Source organism: Bubalus kerabau, chromosome 13 (assembly GCF_029407905.1).
Source record: "Bubalus kerabau isolate K-KA32 ecotype Philippines breed swamp buffalo chromosome 13, PCC_UOA_SB_1v2, whole genome shotgun sequence".
Classification (NCBI taxonomy): Eukaryota; Metazoa; Chordata; class Mammalia; order Artiodactyla; family Bovidae; genus Bubalus; species Bubalus kerabau.
In genome coordinates, this window is record NC_073636.1 from 32,012,216 (window position 1) to 32,037,968 (window position 25,753).

A 25,753-nucleotide genomic window follows, 5' to 3' on the forward strand; every position below is an offset into this window, starting at 1 on the left:
ACACTCCCTTGGCACCCTACACCAAATCATTTTGACCCGTACTCAATTTTGTTTCTCTCACTTTAAGTCCAACTGCAGGAATTCTGGAAAATCGACCAACGGACCAGTGACTTTTCCCTGACAAGACACCAGAATCCTGCAGGGTGCATCATCACTAAACAAAAATTGAACACATAAATCCAGTTCCTGCAAACATTCTATCATCTGAGGCTAACTAATTGCCTTTCTAACGAATCATCTAATCAACTAACTGCCTTTCATTCATCAAATTAAACATTTAAAGTATCACCTAATTCATTCTTATAATTAATGCATGTTTATACCTTGAATGACTTCCGCAACAGCAGAAAAACCAGAGATCAATTTGATTGTGCAGCTGCGGACGCAGAGCTTCCTCCTTCACCCCAAACTTGCAGATCCTGTTAAAAGCCGGGTGTGGTTTTATGGGGGGAGGGGAGAGCCGAGAGGAGACCACAGAGAAGAGTGAGGGGGAACTTGGCAAGAAGAACTTCCCCGGAGTGCGTTTGTGATGCCCAAGACCCGCGTTCGGCGCTTACAGAATGTGTGCAGAAGTTTCTTACTACAGAGACGCCTGCACATCGGAGCAAAATCTGGCTTTGGCGAGTTCTTAAGAGCTCAGGGGCGCGCTAGTCTTCACGCAGGCGAACTGCTCACGAGAAAGCTGAGGCCCAGCTCGAAGTTGTGTAAAACTTCGAACAAACAGTGCGCGCGGGCCCAGGGAGGCTGGAGTCAATCTTGTCTAACGGTTTCCCTGTACCGCTACGAGCCCTCGGCGGGACAGCCGGGTGCAGTGACTCAGCGACCCCACCCTTCTCCCCCGGGCTTTCCTCAGCCGCCGCCTCGAAGCGCGCACCGTCCAAAGGGGACCCAGCCCGTTAGGTCCCTGAACAGTAATTCCCAAGACAAGAGGACTAAGAGAGACGGGGTCCTCATCGGATCCCCTTTCGAAGCAGGCTGTGCACACACTCCTGCGCGGGGCCCGAGCCCTGCGTCCAGAGCTGTGCGCGCCCCCACCTCGCGCTCCAATCTCAGGCCCTCTTTGTTTCTTTCTCCACGCCTCCAGTTCTGCGGGATCCTGCACTCCCCCTCCTCCTGCTCTTTGGCCCGCGGGGCTCGGCACTCTCTCTCTCCCAGTAAAGCGCAACCCAGTTGCGGCGCGCCCCTCCCACACGCGCGCCTCCTCCTACATCTCTTTGGCACGGAGCCCGGGACCCCTCTGGTCCAGTCCTGGCGGGTTCCCCCTCCACCACTGCGCGACCCCTCCTTTATCAGCACCCAGAGGCGAGCAGAGCTCGGGCCACCATCAGAAAGCCCCTGAAAGTCCCAGCCCAGCTAAGAAGTAACGGGACTGTGCTCAGTCCCCGTTGGGGAAGATGGGGGAGGAGGACGGCTCCGGGGCGCCGCCGCCCCAACCCCCCGCCTAGCCTTCCCCATTGGCTGGCGCACTCCGTCGCCGGGATGGCAGTGGGAGGGAACCCTCTTACCTAACGCGGTTATAAAAACTGCGCCCCGCGCGGGGTCCGGTCCTCTGCCACTCTCGCTCCGGTGTCCCCGCGCCAGAGACGCAGCAGCGCTCCCTCTGCCCACACCCACCGCGCCCTCGCGCTCGCCTCTCCTCCCGGAGCCAGTCCGTGCTACCGCAGTCGCCCAGTCCACCGCCACCCTCTGCAGCCATGTCCACCAGGTCCGTGTCCTCGTCCTCCTACCGCAGGATGTTCGGCGGCCCTGGCACCGCGAGCCGGCCGAGCTCCACCCGGAGCTACGTGACCACGTCCACCCGCACCTACAGCCTGGGCAGCGCGCTGCGCCCCACCACCAGCCGCACCCTTTACACCTCGTCCCCGGGTGGCGTGTATGCCACGCGCTCCTCGGCCGTGCGCCTGCGGAGCGGCGTGCCCGGCGTGCGGCTGCTGCAGGACTCGGTGGACTTCTCGTTGGCCGACGCCATCAACACCGAGTTCAAGAACACCCGCACCAACGAGAAGGTGGAGCTGCAGGAGCTCAATGACCGCTTCGCCAACTACATCGACAAGGTGCGCTTCCTGGAGCAGCAGAACAAGATCCTGCTGGCTGAACTCGAGCAGCTCAAGGGCCAGGGCAAGTCGCGCCTGGGGGACCTCTACGAGGAGGAGATGCGAGAGCTGCGCCGGCAGGTGGACCAGCTCACCAACGACAAAGCCCGCGTCGAGGTGGAGCGCGACAACCTGGCCGAAGACATCATGAGGCTCCGGGAGAAGTAAGGAGGCGCCCACGAGGGGCTGAGGGAGGGATGAAGTGGATACGGAGCTGCCACGCCCTTGGGGATGTGGCCCGGGCGGCGGCTGCCGGGGTGACAGCGAGGGAGCAGGGTTGTGGCTTAAGCGGTACGGGCCCCGCCCTGAACCAGGATCTTTCAAGTTAGCATTTTCCCTCTACCCCCACTTATTGCCCAAGAACGCACGTTTCAAGTTGCAGACTTTTTAAAACTACCACTGTGTACTCTGCTGCTGCTGCTGCTACGGCCCTAGAAAAGGATGAACGCGATTTCCCCAAACTTTGAGAAAAGTTTCCTGGGCCCCTCTGGCGGGCTGCCAGCCAACGGGCCGCGGAGGGAGCGAGACAAAGGGATTGTAGAGTCTCCTCCGCGGTGGGGTGGTGGCGGGCGTCTCGCAGGTCGGGGTGACGGCAGTGATTACTTTTCCACGCAGAGGCCAAGGTCCCGCTAAAACTTGCCTAGGACACCAGATCTAAGCCGCGGTCGCTGGTTGAGCGCGGAGGTGGCGCAGCAACTCTTGGGTTTCTGCGCTACGACTGGGTGTTTGGGTGTGGTCGCCCCGCCCCTGGCGGTTTCCCGGTTCCCCTGTGGTTAATCTGAAACTGTTTCAGGTTGCAGGAGGAGATGCTTCAGAGAGAGGAAGCCGAGAGCACTCTGCAGTCTTTCAGACAGGTTGGTAGATTCTGTTCCTACTCGAAGCCACCGGACGCCACCCGCCCAGCCAACCCACGGGCAATTCTGAAAGTTCCTTAACCCAAGTCTGAATCATACAAAACTTCACGTCCGCGCGCCAAGCCCCCTAGTGGCAGAGAGACCGCAGTTCTGGATAAAAGCCCTTGAATGATTAAACCGTTCCGTAGGACACAGTCTTTAACATTTTAAAATTTGTTTCAAGATTCTTTTCCCAAGAAATGATTTTTTTTCCCGTTTCGTGTTTGCAACACGTTGATATTTTGATTTTGAAGCGTTACAGTTTGATTTAGGTTGCGGTTTTGCCAAAGTTGACTACCTTTTACAAGGCCACAAAAAGCACAATTCTGCCCTGTAGTTGTATATGTGAAATGGATGGGAGGATCGGAAACTTAGTGTAACTGAACTTCAGCCAGAAATTTTCTTTTCTTGCCGGCAAGTTCTATTGTGGCCCCAAGGTTAGACAGAAGTATCGCTATGCACAACTAATTTGTGATCTAATAAGGATGAGAAGGAGCCATCTGTCCCCTTGGCTGAAAGGTATTAATGGTTTCTATGGGCTTCACTATGGAATGTAGATACAGACATCCTGGCAAGTGTGGTGCCTCTGGTCAGAAAGAATAGGAGTCTTTGTGTTCCTGGAGACGCTTTGCAACAGGCTACATTCTTATTGAATATGTAATGATGCAAGCACTGTTCTAATTGGACACAAGTATTTGCTAACATCCCGTTATCTAATATCTGGCCCAGACTCAAAGTATGTGATGTGAAAAGTTCTTAAAGCTGCAGTCCTACCTCACATTTGGAAAGGCCTTCCTTTTTTGAATCCTTGTATTCTTTAGCATTTTCTCCATAAAGAATAAACCTAAAAATGAAGGATAGGATTTTAAGAAAAATGGTTTTCTTGCTCCAAAGATAGATGGCCTTTAAGGATTTTTAACTTAAAGTTGGATCCCAACTTTAGAAGACTAGTTACCAGCAGTTTTTTTCTCCTGAACACTCACTGGGACTGGCTCTAAAAGCTCCCTCAGGCAAATAGTCTAGAATACATTTTGAAGCAGAAATGCATTTATCAAGTTAAACACAGAAATGTGTGGTTTATTTCAGGCATTGAGCGTTTCTGATCATCATGTCTGTAATGGTTTCTTCCCCGGTAGTAGCTTCATATAAAATATTAGTATAAATTGTTCCTCCTATTTAGGGATTAGATAAAACCACTCATATTCTCTTCAAAGAAGTATAATAACACATAGAACTTTTGAAAATTGAGAATAGTAAATTATCTTTTGCAGTGATCAACAACAAGCAAAAATGATTTTTTTCCCAAGACTGATCATTTTATTATCACCCCTTTCTCATTTACTTTTCCATGAAGGTGATAGAAACAGGTCTACATTTTAAGACTAACCTGAACTCCAAATATAACTGCTTACAAGATATGTGAAGTGAAAATCGCTCAGTCGTGTCTGACTCTTTGTGACCCCATGGATTATACAGTCCATGGAATTCTCCAGGCCAGAATATTGGAGTGGGTAGCTTTCCCATCTCCAGGGGATCTTCCCAACCCAGGGCTCGAACTCAGGTCTCCCGCATTGCAGGCAGACTCTTTACCAGCTGAGACACTAGGGAAGCTGGCTTACAAGATAAGAGGTATAAAAATCCTCAAGACATTCCCTGAGGGGAAATAAAATCTTTCCACCAGTTTACACATGGTGAAAACATAGGAGGAGACCAGAGCAATAAAAATTTTACATATAATATGTGCAAGTTGATTAGTCATTCTGAAACAGGCTAAAGAACTGAATTGACATAGTACTAAGCGAAAAAGATGTGGCACACCCTTGTGGGATGAGATAGGTGACTTTCAGGAGAAAAATCTACCAGAGAAAGCAAAGCAAATACAGTTCAGGGTTACACTTCTTTTTCTTTATTTGGCTGAACTACATATTTGCCAGTGTACATCTTGAATTGTAGTAAAGATCTAGGCTTGTAACTTGAATGTCAGGTGACTTGCTCGGGATCCTGAGAAAAAATTTCAGAATATTTGAGGAGACAAAAAGAGAGCTTAGGTATTATGTGCTGAAACTTCAGGAGCACAAATTTCTGTTCTGTGTTCTCATGTACACATGGAGGTGTGAAATCTGATCAGCTCCTGTTATTCTATCAATATTCCATGTTACCCCTGCCTCAAAAAATTTTAAAATCCTGTGACACTGATTTTCTAGATTTAAAAAAGTAATGAAAACGTCACTGATAACTATGAACTCAATAATGATTGATTGCAGCCTGCCATGCTGGCATACAGTTATTTATTTTTAAATATTTATTGGTCACCTTGAGTACAACTCAATGGATCACAATTCAAGTTGGTTAATGAAGAGAAGAAAACAGTATATTGGAGCCCTGGGTGATTTACAAACTTATTTAAAGGTTATAAAATTTGTCAATGCCCTTCTCATAGTAAAGAGGCTAAGTTTGTCTGGTTCATTTAAAATGAATAAATAGGATAAGCCACAGACTTCATAGCATCTTCCTTCATGTCCTTTTTTTTTTTTTTTTTTTCTTTTCAAAACAGGATGTTGACAATGCCTCTTTGGCACGTCTTGACCTGGAGCGTAAAGTGGAATCCTTGCAAGAAGAGATTGCCTTTTTGAAGAAACTGCATGATGAGGTAAGAAGAGTCACTGTCTGTGAACAATTGTGGGTGAAGCTGCTCCCATACTTGGCACTGCTGACCTTCTGTCTTTCTTTCCTCAGGAAATCCAGGAGCTTCAGGCCCAGATTCAAGAACAGCATGTCCAAATCGATATGGATGTTTCCAAGCCTGACCTCACGGCTGCCCTGCGTGATGTCCGTCAGCAGTATGAGAGCGTGGCTGCCAAGAACCTTCAGGAGGCTGAGGAATGGTACAAGTCCAAGGTACAAACAAGATAGTGTGGCCAGAACAAATGGAAACCATTCTGTTTGCTGTACCTGTCTGTGGTTCCTAAGTACCTTTTAGCTCCCTAGTTTAGCTGGCTTTTCTTCTTGTTCAAGTTTTATATCTTGCTGTACTTCCCACCTTCCCCCATCGTTTCCCACTGCCATCTGTCACCCTACTTCCAGGTAACCCCCAAACCATGCTCTTGACCTCCACCCTCTGCAAATGAGGGCAGCAGAGTGAATTTCTGTTTGAAAATCTCAACATCCGCCTTCCACTTCATTTTCTCTGGTTATCAAAACAAATTTAAACATATCCTGGAAGATGTTGAGTTTGGAACTTTGAGTGTAAAATTTGATTGGCATCATACCTTATTTACTTATTTGTTTGTTCACCATCTTTAAGCTTTCTCATTTATCCAGGCCATGTAGAATCTTGGAGGATTTGTGGATGAGGCCCGTGGCTGACCCGGGTTTCTGCTTCCTCCCTGACAGTTTGCTGACCTCTCTGAAGCTGCTAACCGCAACAATGACGCCCTACGCCAGGCCAAGCAGGAGTCGAACGAGTACCGCCGGCAGGTGCAGACTCTCACCTGCGAGGTGGATGCGCTCAAAGGGACTGTGAGTATCGTGCTTCCTGAACAGAAGCCAGATCACCAGCTTGTAGCCATTCAGGTGGCCAATCTGAGGGTGCTCTTGGAAGAAAACTTTGTTCAAAGGGAGAAAAATTGGCATTTTAATCCCAAGAAAATAATTAGTTTAGATTCATTCAAAAAGAACTTGGAGATCCCAAGGTTTTAATTTACCTATATTATTGTTTCCACTAGGAAGGAACCTGGTACATTATTTTCCACCAAAAGTTGGAGTTTTTCCCATTTGCTACGAGGGGAAATGATTGCAGATAGTTTGGAAATGGTTGGGGTTGTTGTTGTTTAGTCACTCAGTTGTTTTCAAGTCTTGGTGACTCCGTTTGGCCTTTCCCAAGCAAGAACACTGGATTGGGTTGCCATTTCCTTTGCCAAAGGATCTTCCCAACCCAGGGATCGAACCTGAGTCTCCTGCATTGGCAAGCGGATTCTTTACCGCTGAGGTTGGGGGAATAGCTGTTTTTGTTTGTTTCTGGGAAATAACACCAGCCACCTTTCTCATCTTTCCTGAAGAACGAGTCTCTGGAACGCCAGATGCGTGAAATGGAAGAGAACTTCTCTGTGGAAGCTGCTAACTACCAAGACACTATTGGCCGCCTGCAGGATGAGATTCAGAACATGAAGGAAGAGATGGCTCGTCACCTGCGCGAATACCAAGACCTGCTGAATGTCAAGATGGCGCTCGACATCGAGATCGCCACCTACAGGAAGCTGCTGGAAGGAGAGGAGAGCAGGTAGGGAACAGGGCTCCTGGGAGTGAATTCCAGCTGCCCTGGGCTGGTACACGCACCATTCATTTCATTTTCAGAACTTCAGGGTAGCTCCTGACCACTTTTTACAGATGAGAAATCTTCAGTTCAGAGAGACTGAGTTCCTTGTTCTAGTTAATCACCCGAACTGGGGTCTGAACCTGCAGTTGATTCTATGAAAACCAGTAGTCATGCTATAGTACTTCCAGTCCCTTGTAGGAAACGCTTGGAGTAAAATATTTAAATGTACTAATGGGACCAATCATGGGTTAATTCTAAAGCAAATCCGTCACCAATGAATTATAAGCATAAATTTTCTTAATTGATGAAAATAACTGTATAAATTTGTTTCTCATTGTTTATGAAAAATGTGACTGTTTTTCTTTTTATAGGATTTCTCTGCCTCTTCCAAACTTTTCTTCCCTGAACCTGAGAGGTAAGCATTTGATTATCCATTATGAAAATTTTTATTCATTTATTTATTTAGTTAACTGATCTCTGTGGAATGTAGGATCTTAGTTCCCCGACCAGGGATTGAACTTGGGCCTCCTGCAGTGGAAGCATGGAGTCCTAACCATTGGGAATTCCCTATGAAACATTTTAGCAGCTTGTAGCCATTCTGCTTATAAAACACTCATTTTTAAAATTGAAAAATACCATAAAGAGAAAATTCTCTAGGAGAGCCATAATTTTCAAACAAATACTGTTTTATATTCTGTACTTCCAGTTAAATTGAAACTCCATTTTTCTTCCTCCTGATAGAGTAAATGCTAAAACAGTCCATCCCATCCTGATATCTCAGTAACATTAGCCCCTGGGCTTGAAAACAGGTGATAATCTTTTAGAATTATTTTGGGAATAGTGCCTTAAACAATCATGAACAAAAAACATAATTTTTGGACAAAATTGTTTCTTTTTAAAAATTTTATTTTTACTCATTTTGGACCTATTTTCTTTATTCAGAAACCAATCTGGATTCACTCCCTCTGGTTGACACTCACTCAAAAAGGACACTTCTGATTAAGACGGTGGAAACCAGAGATGGACAGGTTGGTATCTTTAAATCAAAAAGAAATAATCTTAGGCCAGCATTGATAAGTCTTTAAATCCATAAATCTGTGTCAGATACAGCTAGCTAATTTGGGAGGTTTCAGTTTCAATCATGTCTCCTAAAAGGAGAATAGTACTTCTTCCAGCCAGTACCCACATCCAACTAATTATTTGGCTCCTAGCTGTGAAGGTGAGATAATAGTCTGCCTTTGTCCAAAATTAGTGATTTACTTTGGTGCTTAATTTGAAACAGGAGTACTGTTTCCTTACGTTACTTCCTAAACTAGATTCATGAGACTATGTCATGAATTCATATAGACTATGTCAGTATTAGGAATGTTTTGATCCTGCACATAGGGCCTTCCCTGGACACTCCTAGGCCCTGTCACGGTGTGATACAAAGGCATGGCGTATGGCTAAGTAGTTTCTCATTACCTCTCTGTGCCAGGAAAGACAAGGTCAAATGTATTGTAATCTTCAAGTAATCTTCCCTTGAACATCAAATGTACTTATTATACAGTTTAGTATTCTTTAATTGTAAGTTTTGCCACTGACAATTATTACGGCATTCTTCACACACACAGTATTTTTAAGGTATAGCATCCTATTGGATACATATTTTGCCTATAGGTGAAGAGCATCTTACATATGTCTCTCTCCCCACTCTGTGAGCCTTTTCATACAGAACCAATGTAATCTTCCAATTTTCACAATAAATGATATCCATATCCTAAGATTTTTCTTTGACAGGCTTAATGGGATCATTTCTTCATTAGTATGTAGTATTGTATTTGATTTGAGTTCTACTTTTCTTAACAGGTTATCAACGAAACTTCCCAGCATCACGATGATCTGGAATAAAAACTGCACATACTTCGTGCAGCAAAATACTACCAGCAAGAAGGAAAAAAAAAATCCATATCTTAAAGAAACAGCTTTCAAGTGCCTTTCTGCAGTTTTTTCAGGAGCGCAAGATAGATTTGGAATAGGAATAAGCCCTAGTTCTTGAACCAACACCCGTAAAAGATTTAGAAAAAAGTTTACAACATAATCTAGTTTACCGAAGACGCCTTGTGCTAGAATACTTTTTAAAAAGTATTTTTGAATACCATTAAAACTGCTTTTTTCCATCAAGTATCTGACCAACTTGTTTCTGCTTCAATAAATCTTTGGAAAACTCTGGTGGTGTCTTACTTATTTGAAATATCTAAATAATTCACTAAATGTCATGAGAATATTTATGTTTTGGTTAAGTATTTTTTGATCAAGTATTGGACCAAGTATTTATTGGTCAAACTGCCACAAAATCAAGGTTAGGTTAACTTGAAAAATTCAACTTTATTCTTGAAACTGAGTTTTAAATTTGGTCATTTTGGGTAGACCTTGCTTCTTTTCAATTCAGTTGCTTTTTAAACTTACAAATAGATGTTATAAAATAACTCGCAATGACACTAGGTCTTTTCATAAAATGAGTTCAGCCAGGTCCATATCCATGTGTGAGTCCAGTTCTAACAAACAGACATCCTAAAACGAAAATCTGACTAAAATGAAAACTGCGTTCTAGTATGTGCAGCATGAGTGGCACAAACTACTATGGGGGTTAAAGTGTAGACAACAGCCAGGATGTGAAGGCTGCATCTTCCATTAGCAACATAGAAATGGAACAAATTCATTTAGTTTCAACACCAGAAACTACCCAGGTTTTCTGTGTGTATATCTATATGTGATGCCTAAATGTATATATCTGCATGCATGCGTGAGCTCAGTCATGTCCGACTCTTTGTGACCCCCATGGGCTATAGCCCTCCAGGCTCCTTTGTCCATGGGATTTCCCAGGGAAGAATACTGGAGTGGATGGCCATTTCCTACTCCAGAGGATCTTCCTGACCCAGGGATGGAACTATGTCTCCTTGCATTGGCTAGAAGATTCTTTCCCACTGAGTTACCTGGGAAGCCCAAATGTATTAATATAACATATATCTACTTACAGATAGGTTTAAAGACTTGTGCTTGAGGAACTGATGTTAGACACACAATAAAGGAAAATTCTTACCTGTTCCTTGGGTGATAAAATTAACAAGTGGTAGAATGATGCTAATCTCTAATCAGCTTTCAAAATCTGGGACAATGAGCATGAAGTGCTATGGTCGTGAAAAGCTTCCTATAGGTCACACAATGTGAGCAGAGTTTAGGAAGAGGGATAAAGTTTAGATAAATAAAAGAGGGAGGGTTTGGCCTGGAGGCAATATGAGTTCTAATGGCCCATTGTGTGTTCTGGAGGAAAATTTCCTCTCAATAAGAAGTTCCTAGACTTTTTTAAGTCCCAATTTCCTGTATTACTGTGATTACCTCTTCTCCAGGAATGCTGTGATAAGCATTCCTTATAATTATTTATTTATTTTTGGCCACTCAGCATGAGGGATCTTAATTCCTCAACCAGGAATGGAACTCACGCCCCCTGCAGGAGAAGTGCAGAGTCCTAACTACTGGTCTATCAGGGAAGTACCTCCTTGTAATTTTTAAGTGCTTACATCTATCTCTCTATAGAGTTGATGGAGGAGAAAGTAAGACGGTTTACACTTTGTTTACTCAAATGCCAGGCCCTGTGCTAAGTAACATTAGCTGTGATTTTCATCATTTTTTATGGTGGGTACTGAGTGAGTAAACAAAGAATTGGCCTGGGAAGTGACCCCTAGTCAAGTTGCTTTACATCCTGGTCTGCGTGGGATGGTCTTGGTTTATGCTTACTGATTAATAATGCCCCCTTTTCAGGCTCACAAGTGTACTAATTTGAACAACAGATTCCACCTATTGGTCATCCTACCCTTAGCATAATATCACAGGAAAAGGTATTACTGCTGTGATTCCTGAAGTGGTCCTGCACCCCATACCTCTCACCCCACCCCCATATTTGAACAACTGATGAGTGTATCACCAGAGGAAATATCCAGGTGCTTGGACCCTGAAGAAACTTTATTTGATTTTTTGTTGCTGTTGTTCTTTAGCTATTTTTATCACATCCCTCTCAGCCTCCTAGCCATATTTTTCCTGTCTCATCATTTGTACCCTACCTTTGGCTTATGAGGATCATGCAGGGAAGACACCAGGCCCACACTAGTTTCCTTCAAGCATATAACTTTCATATTAATAAATAAATAAAGCTTAGTTTCCCTTGTGTCCCGGCCCCCCCCCCACCCCTGGGGAAAAGGAACCAAGATGACAAGTTCTGCCAAGTATCTTGAGACTAGTGGGCTCTCCATCCTCAAAATTCCCGTACAGCTCTTTCTAAAAATCACCTCCCTGAAACGAAAAAGATGAGCTCATCTCCCTTATCTCCAACTGTCAGAAACCAGCCTTTCGTAGAAAAGAAAAACCAAAAAACCCCAGGGCCCACCTTATAGGAATTCAAATCTATGTAAGTCTTTTTAATTTTTATCATTAGTCCTACTGTTAGCGTTGTCCTTACCTTCCACTTTGAAAAACTAATAGAAAGGATGTTCTCACCACGTACAATGAAACAAAGATGAATGCTTGGTTCTTTAATGCACAACATTAGATTAAAGGAGGTTAAAAAAAAAATAGTAGGGGATAGGGAGAAGAGAATGATGCATAAAGTGTGAAGTCTCGAGAAACTGACCAAGGGGATGGTGCAGTCTGTGGAAATAATGTGAAAATTAAGTCTTTCTGAGGTTTCTCACCATCATGACAGATAAAAGAGGTGGCTGGTGACTGAGACAAATGGTCTGACTCAGTTACAGCAAGTCTGATGTGAGCCCCACCTCCCCATGACCGGCCTCTGACAAAGGAGCTAGGAGACAATCTCATTCCAAAGGCTGTGGGACTGAGGGGGGAAGTGGGTGTGAGGTGAGGGGGAGAGGCAGGGGGACAGTAGCTTCCCCTGGTTTCTTTCTGAAGAAAACAAGGTTGAAGCAGACACTTTGCCCCAAAGAAGGCTCTCACTCCAACCTGCCAGGCTTCAGCTGAAAAAAGGGTCTCCATATGTCCACTGGGGCGGGGCATAACAAAGTACCACAGAACGGGCGGCTTCAACTACAGAAATGAATTTTCACACAGTTCTGCAGGCTGGACATCCAAAGTCAAGCTACCAGCAGTGTTGGTTTCTTCTGAGAACTCTCCCCTTAGATTATCTCTTCTTATAAGGAAACCAATCATAATGGATTAGGAACCACCTGTAGGACCTCATTTTATCTGAATCACCTCTTTAAAGACACTATTTCCAAATACAGGCACATTCTGAGTTAATGGGGGATTAAGACACCAACCTAAGAATAGCAGAAGGGGTTGGGGGGCGGGGTACCTGGGGACAAAGGACACAAATTCAGCCCTTAACAGGGTCACTGTTAAACACTGGGAGACCATTCTCCTTGACTGTATTTGAAATAGGTCTGTGATAGAGGTCTGCAAAAGGCCCTAAGTTTGCAAAGTCACTGATGGTGAATATACTGCTTAAAGATTTGTGGCCACATGTGACTGGTCAATGTCTCTGTTTTTTTTTTTAAACACCCTCTAATGGTAGAGAACAATTCGAGATAAATGCTCTGGAGACTTGCTCCACACAGTTATCCTATAAGGCGAGTATTTCTTTTAGGGCACAGTAGAAGGTGAGCAGACAACCATGGAAGGCTCTGGGGGAGTCAACAGAATCTAATAGGCTGCTCTCAGATGAAGATTCTCTTCAGTCCAAGAAGACTAGTCTAAAGCTACAGACTCATAGGAAGTTCAAGTTCCCTGTATGTGTCAGGCGCTCACTGGGTGTTGGCTGGACAATCACAAAGTCAGCTCCTTTATTGAGTTCATAGTCTACCCATTAACTGGAGAAGAACAGAGCCATGTACTGAATGGTCATGTCCCTTCCTCAAATTCATATGCCGAAATCCTAACCCCCAGCGTGATGGCTTTAGGAGGTGGGGCCTTTGGAAGGTGATTAATTAATTGTGGGAAGTAATTCATGAGATGGATTGGATTGGTTTAGTACCTCTTGAATTGGATTAGTACCCTTATAAAAAGACACAGAGAGCTTGCTTTCCCTTTATTCTGTGTTCCACCCTGTGAGGATACAAAAAGAAGCCCTATAGAGCAGGGGTCCCCAAGCTCTGGTCTGTGGACAAGTGCCAGGCCTGTTAGGAACCAGGCTGTATGGCAGGAAGTGAGCAACAAGTGAGCAAGCAAAGCTTCACCTGTGTTTACAGTCACTCCCCATTACGGCCTCCTCTCAGACCAGTGGTGGCATTAGATTCTCATAAGAGGGATCTAGGTTGCATGCTCCTTATTATGAGTATCATCCCAAAACCATCCCTGCCCCTCCCCTCGGCCCCAGATCCATGAAAAAATTGTCTTCCTTGAAACTGGTCCCTGGTGCCAAAAAGTTGAGGACTGTGGATCTAGAGAAAGCAGGTTCTCATCAGACACTAGATCTGCCGGTGCCTTGAGCTTGGACTTCCAGCCTTCAGAACTGTAAGAAGTAAATTTCTGTTGTTTAAGTCCCCAGTCCATGGTATTATGTTATAGCAGTCTGAACTGACTAAAGCAAACAGGGGATGTTGTTATGAGGTGTTGGATGCATTTTCCTTCACAGATGTTGTAAAGCGGCTACACAGGTCACTTAACATCCATTCAGCTCTCCTTAGGCTGACCTAACCAGAAGGGTCTTGTTCTGTCCTTGGCATTCAGACTGTGGCTTCTAGTCTTTTATGTTGATCTTAACTTGACATGGGCCCCTGTCTCTCCAGAATATGAAACTTCCCTCTATTTTCCTTTATCGCATTAATTGCAAATTATATTATTTATTTGGCTGTATCAGATCTTAGCTGTGGCATGCAAGAGCTTCACTGCATCATGTGGGATCTTCCATTGCAGCACACGGACTCTCTAGTTATGGCAGGTGAGCTCAGTAGTTGCTCTGCAGCATGTGGGATATTAGTCACCCAGGCAGGCATCAAACATGCATTCCCTATGCTGCAAAGCAGATTCTTGACAACTGGACCACCAGGGAAGCCCTAATTGTAATTACACTATTTCGTAATGTTGGTTTAAAGGTCTTTGTCTGCTAATGTCAATATGTGAATCACATATTATTTTGTTTATAGGGTCTGTTTTCTCTTTGGGTTTTTGATTATTTTAACATGCCCCATTATTTTTTACTGGATACTGAAGATTTTAAATGATGTTTGTTTAGGTTCTGGACAATATTTTCCTTCTCTAAAAATGAAGAGAAGTCTTCTTTTCATAGGCAAATAGAGTACTTGCGTGTCATTTTGATCCTGGTAAGACCTGGTTTTAACTTTTGTTAGTCCTCGACTATTTTAACCCCATCATCTTAGTGCTGGTCCTCATCTCTCAGGTGTGATCCTTAGCCTCAGGTTGGGGCATTTCTGGATCTCAGCTACAGCCTGCATGTGTTTCCCAAAGCCCTTCCACTTTGGCAGAAACTCTGGCCTCCGTTTCTCCAGAACTATGCAGGTGTTGAAATTTCTGCCCAGCTTTTAGTTTCCCTGCTGCTATTTTCTGCTGGGTTTCTTGAAATCTCACCCTGAACATATACAGCTTTGGAGGTGGCTAACAATTTGAATGTTTCTCTGTCAACTTAGCCCAGAAAGAATACCATTTTATGTTTGCAGTATCTCCCTCATTTTGACATTGCCTTCATGGGAAAAACCAAGTGAATGTGGGTTTCACCTTGGAATCTTTGTTTCTCCCAAGGGATATAGCCATTAAACTCCATTCTTGACTGTATTGGTTGACCTCAAAACATTTACACAGTTGCTTGCATGGATGAGTGTGTGTATATGTTTACTCCAGCTATTACAGTCATTTTCATGGAGAAGATGGGTACTCAGCTATCAGTTGCCACTATGAATGATACAATTATAAAACTCAGCAGCTCAGAACAATAATTCATTTTGCTGTGGGTTGACCAGGCTCAGCTGGGGAGCCTGCAACTACTGCCAGGTGGTATCGAAGGCTGGGGTCATCTGAAGCCCTAATTGGACTTGACATAGAATATGACTTCTTCATTCTTAAGTCTCTTCCTTCAGTGTTCCATGGCCTCTTTCATTTTCCATATATTGTCTCATAATCCATGGTTTAGGCTTCTAACAGCATGGTCTGAGGATAGAAATACTTTTTACCGCGTGACTCACTGCTAAGAGCCAGGACGCACAAATGTCCAGGTTTGATAAGAAATACGTCTGTAAATAACACAGCATAATTTCCACTGCACTCCATCAGTCAAATCAGTCACAGAGACCACCCAAATTCAAGGGTGGAAAAATAGACTCCTCCTCTCAAGGTGGGACTGGCAAGGTCATATTAGAGAACAGCATGTGGAATGAGAGAATGTTGTAGCCATCTTTGGAAAATACAGATTGCCATAGAGTTTGAAATCAAAAGTCCCAATCAAAACTGACTTAAGATGATAAAGAAAATCTGAATAATCTTTCTTAAAAGAAAACATTAAGAACAGATTCCCAGCAGTTGAATCCCACCAAACGTGTAACGGATACATTCCAAATCATCACAAACACTTTCAAATCATAAAAATAAGAGAAACTTTTCTAACTATTTATATGAATACAGCACAGTCTTAATCCCCAAACTAGACAAAGACCCAGTAGAGACTACTGGTCAACATTATTCATGGATAGAGATGTAAATATCCTCACAAAACATCAGCAAACCCAATTTGTGTTGGCTGACGTTCTCTGAACAGCCAAAGATGGAATTAGGTGTACAAGAGCTTTATTCTGATGGATAAATAGGAAGACATAGGAAGAGATATGTGAGCTTTTAGGTTGCAATATAGGCATGACAATAGTGAAAGGAAAGAGAAGGATGGAATAGTAGGAGCAGTCTCGGATGCAGTGCAGATTTAAGAAAGTTTTAGGAGAGCCTAGGGAAGGTCCACAAGTCAGTCGGGACTGCTTAGAGGAGTCCCTGTCTCACAAGAATGGATCAGTGCTAGGATCTTTATCATGTTCAGTCATCGGTTTGGGAGCAGCCCAGGGGAAGTGTGTCCTTGACTCAAATGTGGTGGTGAATCCAGAAGGATGATAGTGGGGCTATCAGTCAATTATGTTCCTTGAACCAGGAAATGGAAGTGATGTGTTTTTCTTGTTGTTATTCAGTCGCTAAGTCCTGTCTGATCTTTGCCACCCCATGGGACTGCAGCACACGAGGCTCCTCTGTCCTCCACTGTCTCCTGAAGTTTGCTCAAATTATTCTCCATTGAGTCAGTGATGCTATTTTATACAAATCGGGCAATATATTCTAAAAACATATTTATGTATTCTAAATCTATAAAAATAATAAATGTTGACTACAGCTCAGAGATTATTTTAATATTAAAAATTGATTAACAGAATTTAACATTTTAACATATTAAAGGAGTAAATCATAAGATCCACTTAATAGACTAAAAAAAATCCATAAAGGTCAACCTCTAATTATTATAAAAACTTTTACAAAAATAAGATTGTACAGGCTGTTTCTTATCTCAATATGAGATAGCTATTAGAAACCAAGAGTAAGCATAAAAAATGATGGTGAAATAATATAATTATTCTTCTTTTTAAGATCAAGAAAAACAGAGATACCTCTATCCCTGCTTCTATCCAATACTGTACTATAGGGAAAAAAGAGAGACATAGTAATAGAAAAAGAGATGAAACTGTCATTAATTGCAAACAATATTATTGCTTATTTAGAAAACTCCAAACTATTTACAGACAAATTATGTGCAAAGAAAAGCAATGGGCTGAGAAGAAATAAGATTCTCTCTGAGATAAGATAAATACTGCATTAGAAAGATATGTCTTACCAGATGGAGTATAGTAAAATATAATGGTGTAGTACCGGTGTGAAGACGGACATCAAGAGGCTATAATGGAGTATCCCAGATAAACCCATGGATCTCATCCTCTCCTTCCCTCCATGAGATCCATGGGTTTATTTGGGATGCTCTATTATATTCTCTTGATGTCTGTCTCTACTAGGATTGACATATGTACACTGTGTGTGTGCGTGCGCATGCTCAGTCATGTCCGATTCTTTGCAATCCTATGGACTGTAGCCCACCAGGCTCCTCTGTCCATGGGATTCTCCAGACAATAATACTGAAACGGGTCGCCCTGCTCTTCTCCAGGAGATCTTCCTGACTCAGGGATTGAACCCATGTCTCTTATGCCTCCTGCATTGGCAGGCAGTTCTTTACCACTAGCACCATCCGCTGATTCACATTGTTGGACAGCAGAAACCAATGTAATATTGTAAAGTAATTAGACGCCAATTAAAAAAAAACATGGATCTTAGTTTGGGCTGCTATAACAAAATATCATAAACTGAGGGTCTTAACAAACATTTATGTCACAGTTTTGGAGGCTGAGAAGTTCAAGATCAAGAATTGGTTCTGGTGAGAGCACAATTCCTGGTTTGCAGATGACCATCTTCTTCCTGAATCCTCATATGGCACAGAGAGAGGGAAAGAGAGGAAGGGAGGGAGGGAGGAAGGGAGGAGAGAAGGAAATTGGGAGCTATTTCTCTGTTCTCTTCATACAAGGGCACTAGTCCCATTGTTAGGATTCCATTCTTATGACCTCATCTAACCCTAATTAATTCCAAAGGCCCCTCCAAATACTTCACACTGGGGTTTAGGGGTTTCAGATTTTGAGGAGACATAAACATTCAGTTCATAACAAGTGCATGGAAATTTGCTTTATGACAGAGTGAGCATTGTTCTAACATACATTAGTTGGAAAATCATCTTGAAAAGGACCCTTAAAGGGGAGATGCACCATTGTATATACAAAGCTTTTCCCCAAGCCTTTCTGTAATGAGACCCAATCTTGTCTTTCAGTCACTGTCTTCTTGAACTTGAAGCAATGTATACTTACTTGAGGAAAAGAGAGGATAACTGGATGGTTTTAATGTCCTTTTACGATTTATCAAAGATTTGACACTTCACAAATTCCATACCTAATAGTTCACTATCTATAAACAAAATTTTTTTAATTTAATTTTTACATTGGGATACACTTGATTTACAATGCTGTGTATTTCAGGTATACAGGAAAGTGATTCAGTTATACATATAACCCAGTGGTTGAACCCAGGTCTCCCACATTGCAGGCAGATTCTTTACCAGCTGAGCCACCAGGGAAGCCTGTTATACATATACATGTATCCATTCTTTTCCAGATTCTTTTCCCATTTAGGTTATTACAGAGTATAGAGTAGAGTTCCCTGAAGTAGGTCCCTGTCGATTATTTATGTTATATATAGTAATGTGTATATATTACTCCCAATCTCCTTATTTATCCACCCTTTCATAACGATAAGCTTGCTTTTGAAATCTGTGAGTCTGTTTTGTAAGCAAGTTCATTTGTATTATTTTTTTTAGATTCGACATACATGTGAAACCATATGATATCTTTCTCTGTCTGACATACTTCACTTAGTATGATAATCTCTAGGTCCATCCATGTTGGCTGCAAATGGCATTGCTTCATTCTTTTTATGGCTGAGTAATATTCCACTTTGTATATGTATGGCATCTATTTTATTCATTCCTCTGTCAATGGACATTTAGGTTGCTTCTATGACATGGCTATTGTAAATAGTGCTGCTGTGAACACTGGGGTGCATGCATCTTTTGAATGAAATGAATTTTATATTATATAGTCTAAAGTAAACTCTAGAAAGCCTGTACTATGCTTGAGAATCTCAAAGGCTTTCTCTTCCCATTTATTGCCTGTTTTTCTCCAGCACAACAAATTCCATCTTTCAACTCCAATTAAATATGGATAATATTTAATTATCCTGCATTATATATGGACAATATTAAATATCCTGATAATATTTAATTATCCATATTCCAATTAAATATGGATAATTTTAAATTATTGTTTCACAGTCCATGGGGTCACAAAGAATCAGATACGACTTTGACTGTGTGGATCACAATAAACTGTGGAAAATTCTTCAAGAGATGGGAATACCAGACCACCTTACCTGCCTCCTGAGAAATCAGTATGCAGGTAAGAAGCAACAGTTAGAACCAGACATGGAAAAACAGACTGGTTCCAAATCAGGAAAGGAGTACGTCAAGGCTATATGTTGTCACCCTGCTTATTTAACGTATATGCAGAGTTCAGTTCAGTTCAGTTCAGTCGCTCAGTCGTGTCCGACTCTTTGCAACCGCATGAATCACAGCACGCCAGGCCTCCCTGTCCATCACCAACTCCTGGAGTTCACTCAGACTCACGTCCATCGAGTCAGTGATGCCATCCAGCCATCACATCCTCTGTCGTCCCCTTCTCCTCCTGCCCCCAATCCCTCCCAGCATCAGAGTCTTTCCCAATGAGTCAACTCTTCGCATGAGGTGGCCAAAGTACTGGAGTTTCAGCTTTAGCATCATTCCTTCCAAAGAAATCCCAGGGCTGATCTCCTTCAGAATGGACTAGTTGGGTCTCCTTGCAGTCCAAGGGACTCTCAAGAGTCTTCTCCAACACCACAGTTCAAAGGCATCAGTTCTTCGGTGCTCACCCTTCTTCACAGTCCAACTCTCACATCCGTACATGACCACAGGAAAAACCATAGCCTTGACTAGACGAACCTTTGTTGGCAAAGTAATGTCTCTGCTTTTGAATATGCTATCTAGGTTGGTCATAACTTTCCTTCCAAAGAGTAAGCGTCTTTTAATTTCATGGCTGCAGTCACCATATGCAGTGATTTTGGAGCCCCAAAAAATAAAGTCTGACACTGTTTCCACTGTTTCCCCATCTATTTCCCATGAAGTGATGGGACTGGATGCCATGATCTTCGTTTTCTGAATGTTGAGCTTTAAGCCAACTTTTTCACTCTCCACTTTCACTTTCATCAAGAGGATTTTGAGTTCCTCTTCACTTTCTGCCATAAGGGTGGTGTCATCTGCATATTTGAGGTTATTGATATTTCTCCCGGCAATCTTGATTCCAGCTTGTGTTTCTTCCAGTCCAGCGTTTCTCATGATGTACTTCTCATAGAAGTTAACTTCTCATAGAAGTTAAATAAGCAGGGTGACAATATACAGCCTTGACGAACTCCTTTTCCTATTTGGAACCAGTCTGTTGTTCCATGTCCAGTTCTAACTGTTGCTTCCTGACCTGCATACAGATTTCTCAAGAGGCAGATCAGGTGGTCTGGTATTCCCATCTCTTGAAGAATTTTCCACAGTTTATTGTGATCCACACAGTCAAAGGCTTTGGCATAGTCAATGAAACAGAAATTGATGTTTTTCTGGAACTCTTTGCTTTTTCCATGATCCAGTGGATATTGGCAATTTGATCTCTGGTTCCTCTTCCTTTTCTAAAACCAGCTTGAACATCAGGAAGTTCACAGTTCACATATTGCTGAAGCCTGGCTTGGAGAATTTTGAGCATTACTTTACTAGCGTGTGAGATGAGTGCAATTGTGCAGTAGCTTGAGCATTCTTTGGCATTGCCTTTCTTTGGGATTGGAATGAAAACTGACCTCTTCCAGTCCTGTGGCCACTGCTGAGTTTTCCAAATTTGCTGGCATATTGAGTGCAACACTTTCACAGCATCATCTTTCAGGATTTGAAAGAGCTCAACTGGAATTCCATCACCTCCACTAGCTTTGTTCATAGTGATGCTTTCTAAGGCCCACTTGACTTCACATTCCAGGATGTCTGGCTCTAGGTCAGTGATCACACCATCGTGATTATCTGGGTCGTGAAGATCTTTTTTGTACAGTTCTTCTGTGTATTCTTGCCATCTCTTCTTAATATCGTCTGCTTTTTTTAGGTCCATACCATTTCTGTCCTTTATTGTGCCCATCTTTGCATGAAATGTTCCCTTGGTATCTTTAATTTTCTGAAGAGATCTCTAGTCTTTCCCATTCTGTTGCTTTCCTCTATTTCTTTGCATTGATCGCTGAAGAAGGCTTTCTTATCTCTTCTTGCTATTCTTTGGAACTCTGCATTCAGATGCTTATGTCTTTCCTTTGCTCCTTTGCTTTTCGCTTCTCTTCTTTTCACAGCTATTTGTAAGGCCTCCCCAGACAGCATCATGCCAAATGCCAGGCTGGATGAAGCACAAGCTGGAATCAAGATTGCCAGGAGAAATATCAACAACCTCAGATATGCAAATGACACTACCCTTATGGCAGAAAGTGAAGAAAAACTAAAGAGCCTCTTGATGAAAGTGAAAGAGGAGAGTGAAAAAGTTGGCTTAAACCTCAACATCCAGAAAACTAAGATTATGGCATCTGGTCCCATCACTTCATGGCAAATAAATGGGGAAACAATGGAAGCAGTGAAAGACTTTATTTTTGGGGGCTCCAAAATCACTGCAGATGGTGATTGCAGCCATGAAATTAAAAGACGTCCGCTCCTTGGAAGAAAAGCTATGACCAACCTAGATAGCATATTAAAAAGCAGGGACATTACTTTGCCAACACAGGTCTGTCTAGTCAAGGCTATAGTTTTTCCAGTAGTCAAGTATGGATGTTAGAGTTGAACTATAAAGTAAGCTGAGTGCCGAAGAACTGATAGTTTTGAACTGTGGTGTTGGAGAAGACTCTTGAGAGTCCCTTGGACTGCAAGGAGATACAACCAGTAGATCTTAAAGGAAATCAGTCCTGAATATTCATTGGAAGGACTGATGTTGGAGCTGAAACTCCAATACTTTGGGTCACCTGATGCGAAGAACTGACTCACTGGAAAAGACCCTGATGCTGGGAACGATTGAAGGCAGGAGGAGAATGGGACAACAGAGGATGAGATGGACATGAGTTTGAGCAAGTTCTGGGAGTTGGTGATGAACAGGGAAGCCTGGCGTGCTGCAGTCCATGGGATTGCAAAGAGTCGGACACAACTGAGTGACTGAATTGACTGATGGATAATATGGACCACAGGCTTCCCAGGGCACAGTGGTAAAGAACCCACCTGTCAGTGCAGGAGACACAGAGGACGCGGCTTCAATTCCTGGGTTGAGAAGATCCCCTGGAGTAGGAAATGGCAACGTGCTCCACTGTTATTGCCTGAGAAATTCCACGAACAGAGGTGCCTGGCAGCCTACGGTCCATGAAGTCATAAAGAGTCAGACACATCTGAGCAACTAAGGACACACATTTTAGCACATCTACACAGTTTAGGGTTATGGGTAGAGTAAGATCATTGAATGTTCTCCTCACCATCTCCAGACAATCACCCTTTCCCTCTGTGGTTCTTTGGTCATAAAGTGGTTTATGGGAGAACTAAATATGGAGAGCAATTGGACTGCAAGGAGATCCAACCAGTCCATTCTGAAGGAGATCAGCCCTGGAATTTCTTTGGAAGGAATGATGCTAAAGCTGAAACTCCAGTACTTTGGCCACCTCATGCGAAGAGTTGACTCATTGGCAAAGACTCTGATGCTGGGAGGGATTGGGGGCAGGAGGAGAAGGGGACGACAGAGGATGTGATGGCTGGATGGCATCACTGACTCGATGGACGTGAGTCTGAGTGAACTCCGGGAGTTGGTGATGGACAGGGAGGCCTGGTGTGCTGCGATTCATGGGGTCGCAAAGAGTGGACACGAATGAGCGACTGAACTGAACTGAACTGAAATATGGAGAGAGAGGTTGATTGCCCCCAGGTGGTAGATTGGGTGAACTGTCTATGAAACTATGCAATCAGCTCCAGGCAGAATATATTTCAAAATGTTTCTCCCTCTGGGGTTTGGCAAAAACAGGCAATTTTTTGTTCCAACTGCCATGTCCTTCAGCAAATCCCTCCTGCTGTTCTGAGCAGTCACCTTTCAAGCCCTTTCAAGCCCACAAGTGACTGAGTTCTTTTGCTTCAAACTGACAGAGCATAGCTGAAGCAGAATGTTATCCAAGCAGTGCCAGTTTGTTCTGGTCAACAATTTGATGTACTCAGACCTATGCCTGGCTTTCAGTACATATCTTGGCTGACCATGAAGTCCTCTTGACAGTACCGTGTTGATGAGATTTTATGGTATCCGATAAAATCAGCAACAAGTAAGATTTTGCAGTGGGAACAACCGTCTAAAATGGTTGATCAGAAAAAAATCTGAGGTGATCTATTCCAAAACAACTCTGTGTTAACATTATTTGGTGAATGGACTTTCTTTTAAATAACCTCTGTAAGTAAATTTTGAGTTCATAAAATTGGAGCCCACCAAAATGACACGAAGTTGAATTTCAAATACTGCGTGTGTGTGTGTGTGTGTGTGTGTGTGTGTAAGTTCTAAAAAATGTTATAAGTACGTTCCTGCCAAGGATGGACTATTGTCTTCAGGCCAAAGCTTAAGAAGATAAAGTATAGCATCCAACCAGCTGCCCGGAGGAGAGAGAAATATGCATTTTTCAAAATAAACAACTTCTTAAATTGAAGTACGGTTGATTTACAATGTTGTGTGACTGCAAACACACACTAGTTTGATCTCACACTAGTTTGTGAGATCAAAATAGTCAATCCTAAAGTGCTTTATCCAGCACAATACATGAAACTGGGGCTGCTACTTGGCTGAGCACGCTATAGTCTTCAGTCATTTTCCTGGATCCTGTGAGTTTCTGCAAGGCTCATACTGGAGAATTAAATTGGGACGTGATAGACACCACCACCCTAGCATTCTTTTGGTTTCAAGTGGTGGCATGAATCTTTGCCATCCCTCTGAGATATGAAATTGTTTGTGACTTAATATCTTGGCTGGACAATCAAGATATAAATATATAGGGATTCCCTGGTGGTCCAGTGGTTAGAACTCAGCACTTACACTGTCGTGGCCTGTGTTCAATCACTGGTTAGGAAACTGAGATCCCAAAGCCACACAGTGCAGCCAAAAAAAAAAGAAAGAAAAAAACTGAATATATACTTACACCCAAAAGTATCTCAGATCCCCTTAACCTCCCTTTTCTTTCAGCTGTTCCCACCTCCATTCCTAGGCAGATAATGCTTTCTGTCACTTGTAGATTAGTTTACGTTTTCTATGAAAGGAATCATACAAGTATGTACTCTACTGTTCAGCTTCTTTCACCATGCATAATTATTTTGAGATTAATCCATGTCGTTGCATATATCAAAAGTTCATTTCTTTTTATTACTGAATAATATTCCATTGTATGAATATACCAGAGTTAACCACTGTTAATCATTCATCTGCAGATGGACATTTAAGTTGTTTCCAATTACTATTAAAAATAAAGCTGGTATGAGTATTCACGTAAAAAAAAAAAAAAAATCTTGGCTGGGAAAATGGAAAGGAGGTTATTTTCACTTGGCCTTTCCTAACCATGATAGCTGTCACTTCTCAGGCCACAGTTCAACTGCCATGGATGTCCATTTTGATGACATACTCAGGGGCCAGGAAAATGACCAGCGGGTGAGTCTGTAGACCTAGTGGGCCCACTGTGAGCTGGACTTTATCCAGGACTCTATTTGTCTCCTGGACCCCATAATCCTTCATTCCAGCAAGGAGGCCATGAAACTGCTTCAGACCTTGGTACAATTGTCAATTCACGCCCTGTGTCCAAAAGCCCTCAAAAAATCAGGTTATTCCTCTTTATCAGAGTATAGTCACTTAAGTAAATGACTAGAGGTCCTTTTAGAGGAAAGACTTGGGGATAATTTCAGGAATTATTGCTGAAGCATCTCAGGGTTCTTTCTCTAGGGCCCCAGCCACCTTTAGAGTCAATGTGTTCTAGATCTGAACACTGGCTCAAATCAGAATTGAGCAAGATATCAAAACATTTTAATGGGGGATTTCTCTGATGGTTCAGGGTTAAGACCTTGTCTTCCAATGCAGGGGTGTGGGCTTGATCCCTGGTCAGGGAACTAAGTTCCCACATGCTTTGAGGCCAAAAAACCAAAATATGAAACAGAAGCAATATTGCAACAAATTCAATAAAGACTTTAAAAACTGTCCACATCAAAAAAAACCTTAAAGACATTTTAATGGGTGATCACCACCTGCCTTTTCTTCCTCCATTGTTGCCTTCTTTGAGTTGGAGAAATTAAGAAGCATCTTTGTTGGGTAACTGTCTGTTTTGCCCATAAGGAAGCCAGGGTCTATTAACCATCTCCACCATTTCCTGTGAGTCAAATCTCTTTAGTTTCCCTTCCAACCTTGCCAGCCATGATGGTAACTGTGGCTTCATAGCTACTAATGGTTACAGGACCCTTCATGTCCACGTCCTTAGGTCTGTTAACAAACCTAGCTCTTGTGTCTGCCTCATGGAGCCCTGGCCTGCAAATTTCATCTTACCACCTGTTTTCTCTGGCCACTCCTGGTCCCAACTTTGTTCAGGTCTTCCAAGGAGTAGAAGGCAAAAAAGGAATGGATATGCAAAAGATTTATTGGATGAAATACCTATGAAGGACACAGGGAGCTAGAGAAGTAGGGTGG

General features: G+C 42.9%; 2 protein-coding genes across 2 annotated transcripts in view; one reads left to right on the forward strand and one right to left on the reverse strand.

The window, feature by feature from the left end:
- TRDMT1 (tRNA aspartic acid methyltransferase 1) overlaps positions 1 to 763 on the reverse strand; it is a 90,740-nt gene extending 89,977 nt beyond the window's left edge. The window contains exons 1-2 of the mRNA XM_055543919.1: positions 558 to 763; positions 324 to 419 (exon numbers count right to left, since the gene is read on the reverse strand). The gene's annotated coding sequence lies outside the window, so the exon portion shown is untranslated. The remainder of the gene's footprint in view (positions 1 to 323; positions 420 to 557) is intronic.
- A 774-nt stretch (positions 764 to 1,537) lies between these two features.
- Positions 1,538 to 9,512, forward strand: VIM (vimentin). Its single transcript, XM_055543914.1, has 9 exons — positions 1,538 to 2,257; positions 2,887 to 2,947; positions 5,541 to 5,636; positions 5,723 to 5,884; positions 6,380 to 6,505; positions 7,045 to 7,265; positions 7,673 to 7,716; positions 8,244 to 8,329; positions 9,150 to 9,512. Exons 1-9 carry the CDS (start codon positions 1,695 to 1,697, stop codon positions 9,189 to 9,191), a joined length of 1,401 nt encoding a protein of 466 aa, XP_055399889.1. The 5' UTR covers positions 1,538 to 1,694; the 3' UTR covers positions 9,192 to 9,512.
- Positions 9,513 to 25,753: the final 16,241 nt, after the last annotated feature.

Excerpts from the sequence above, each read along its gene's own strand:
- VIM (XM_055543914.1), top strand. The coding sequence starts at position 1,695 with ATGTCCACCAGGTCCGTGTCCTCGTCCTCCTACCGCAGGATGTTCGGC. Across the intron at positions 5,637-5,722 it reads TGAAGAAACTGCATGATGAG|GAAATCCAGGAGCTTCAGGC; the intron begins GTAAGAAGAGTC and ends TTCTTTCCTCAG. Across the intron at positions 5,885-6,379 it reads AGGAATGGTACAAGTCCAAG|TTTGCTGACCTCTCTGAAGC; the intron begins GTACAAACAAGA and ends CCTCCCTGACAG.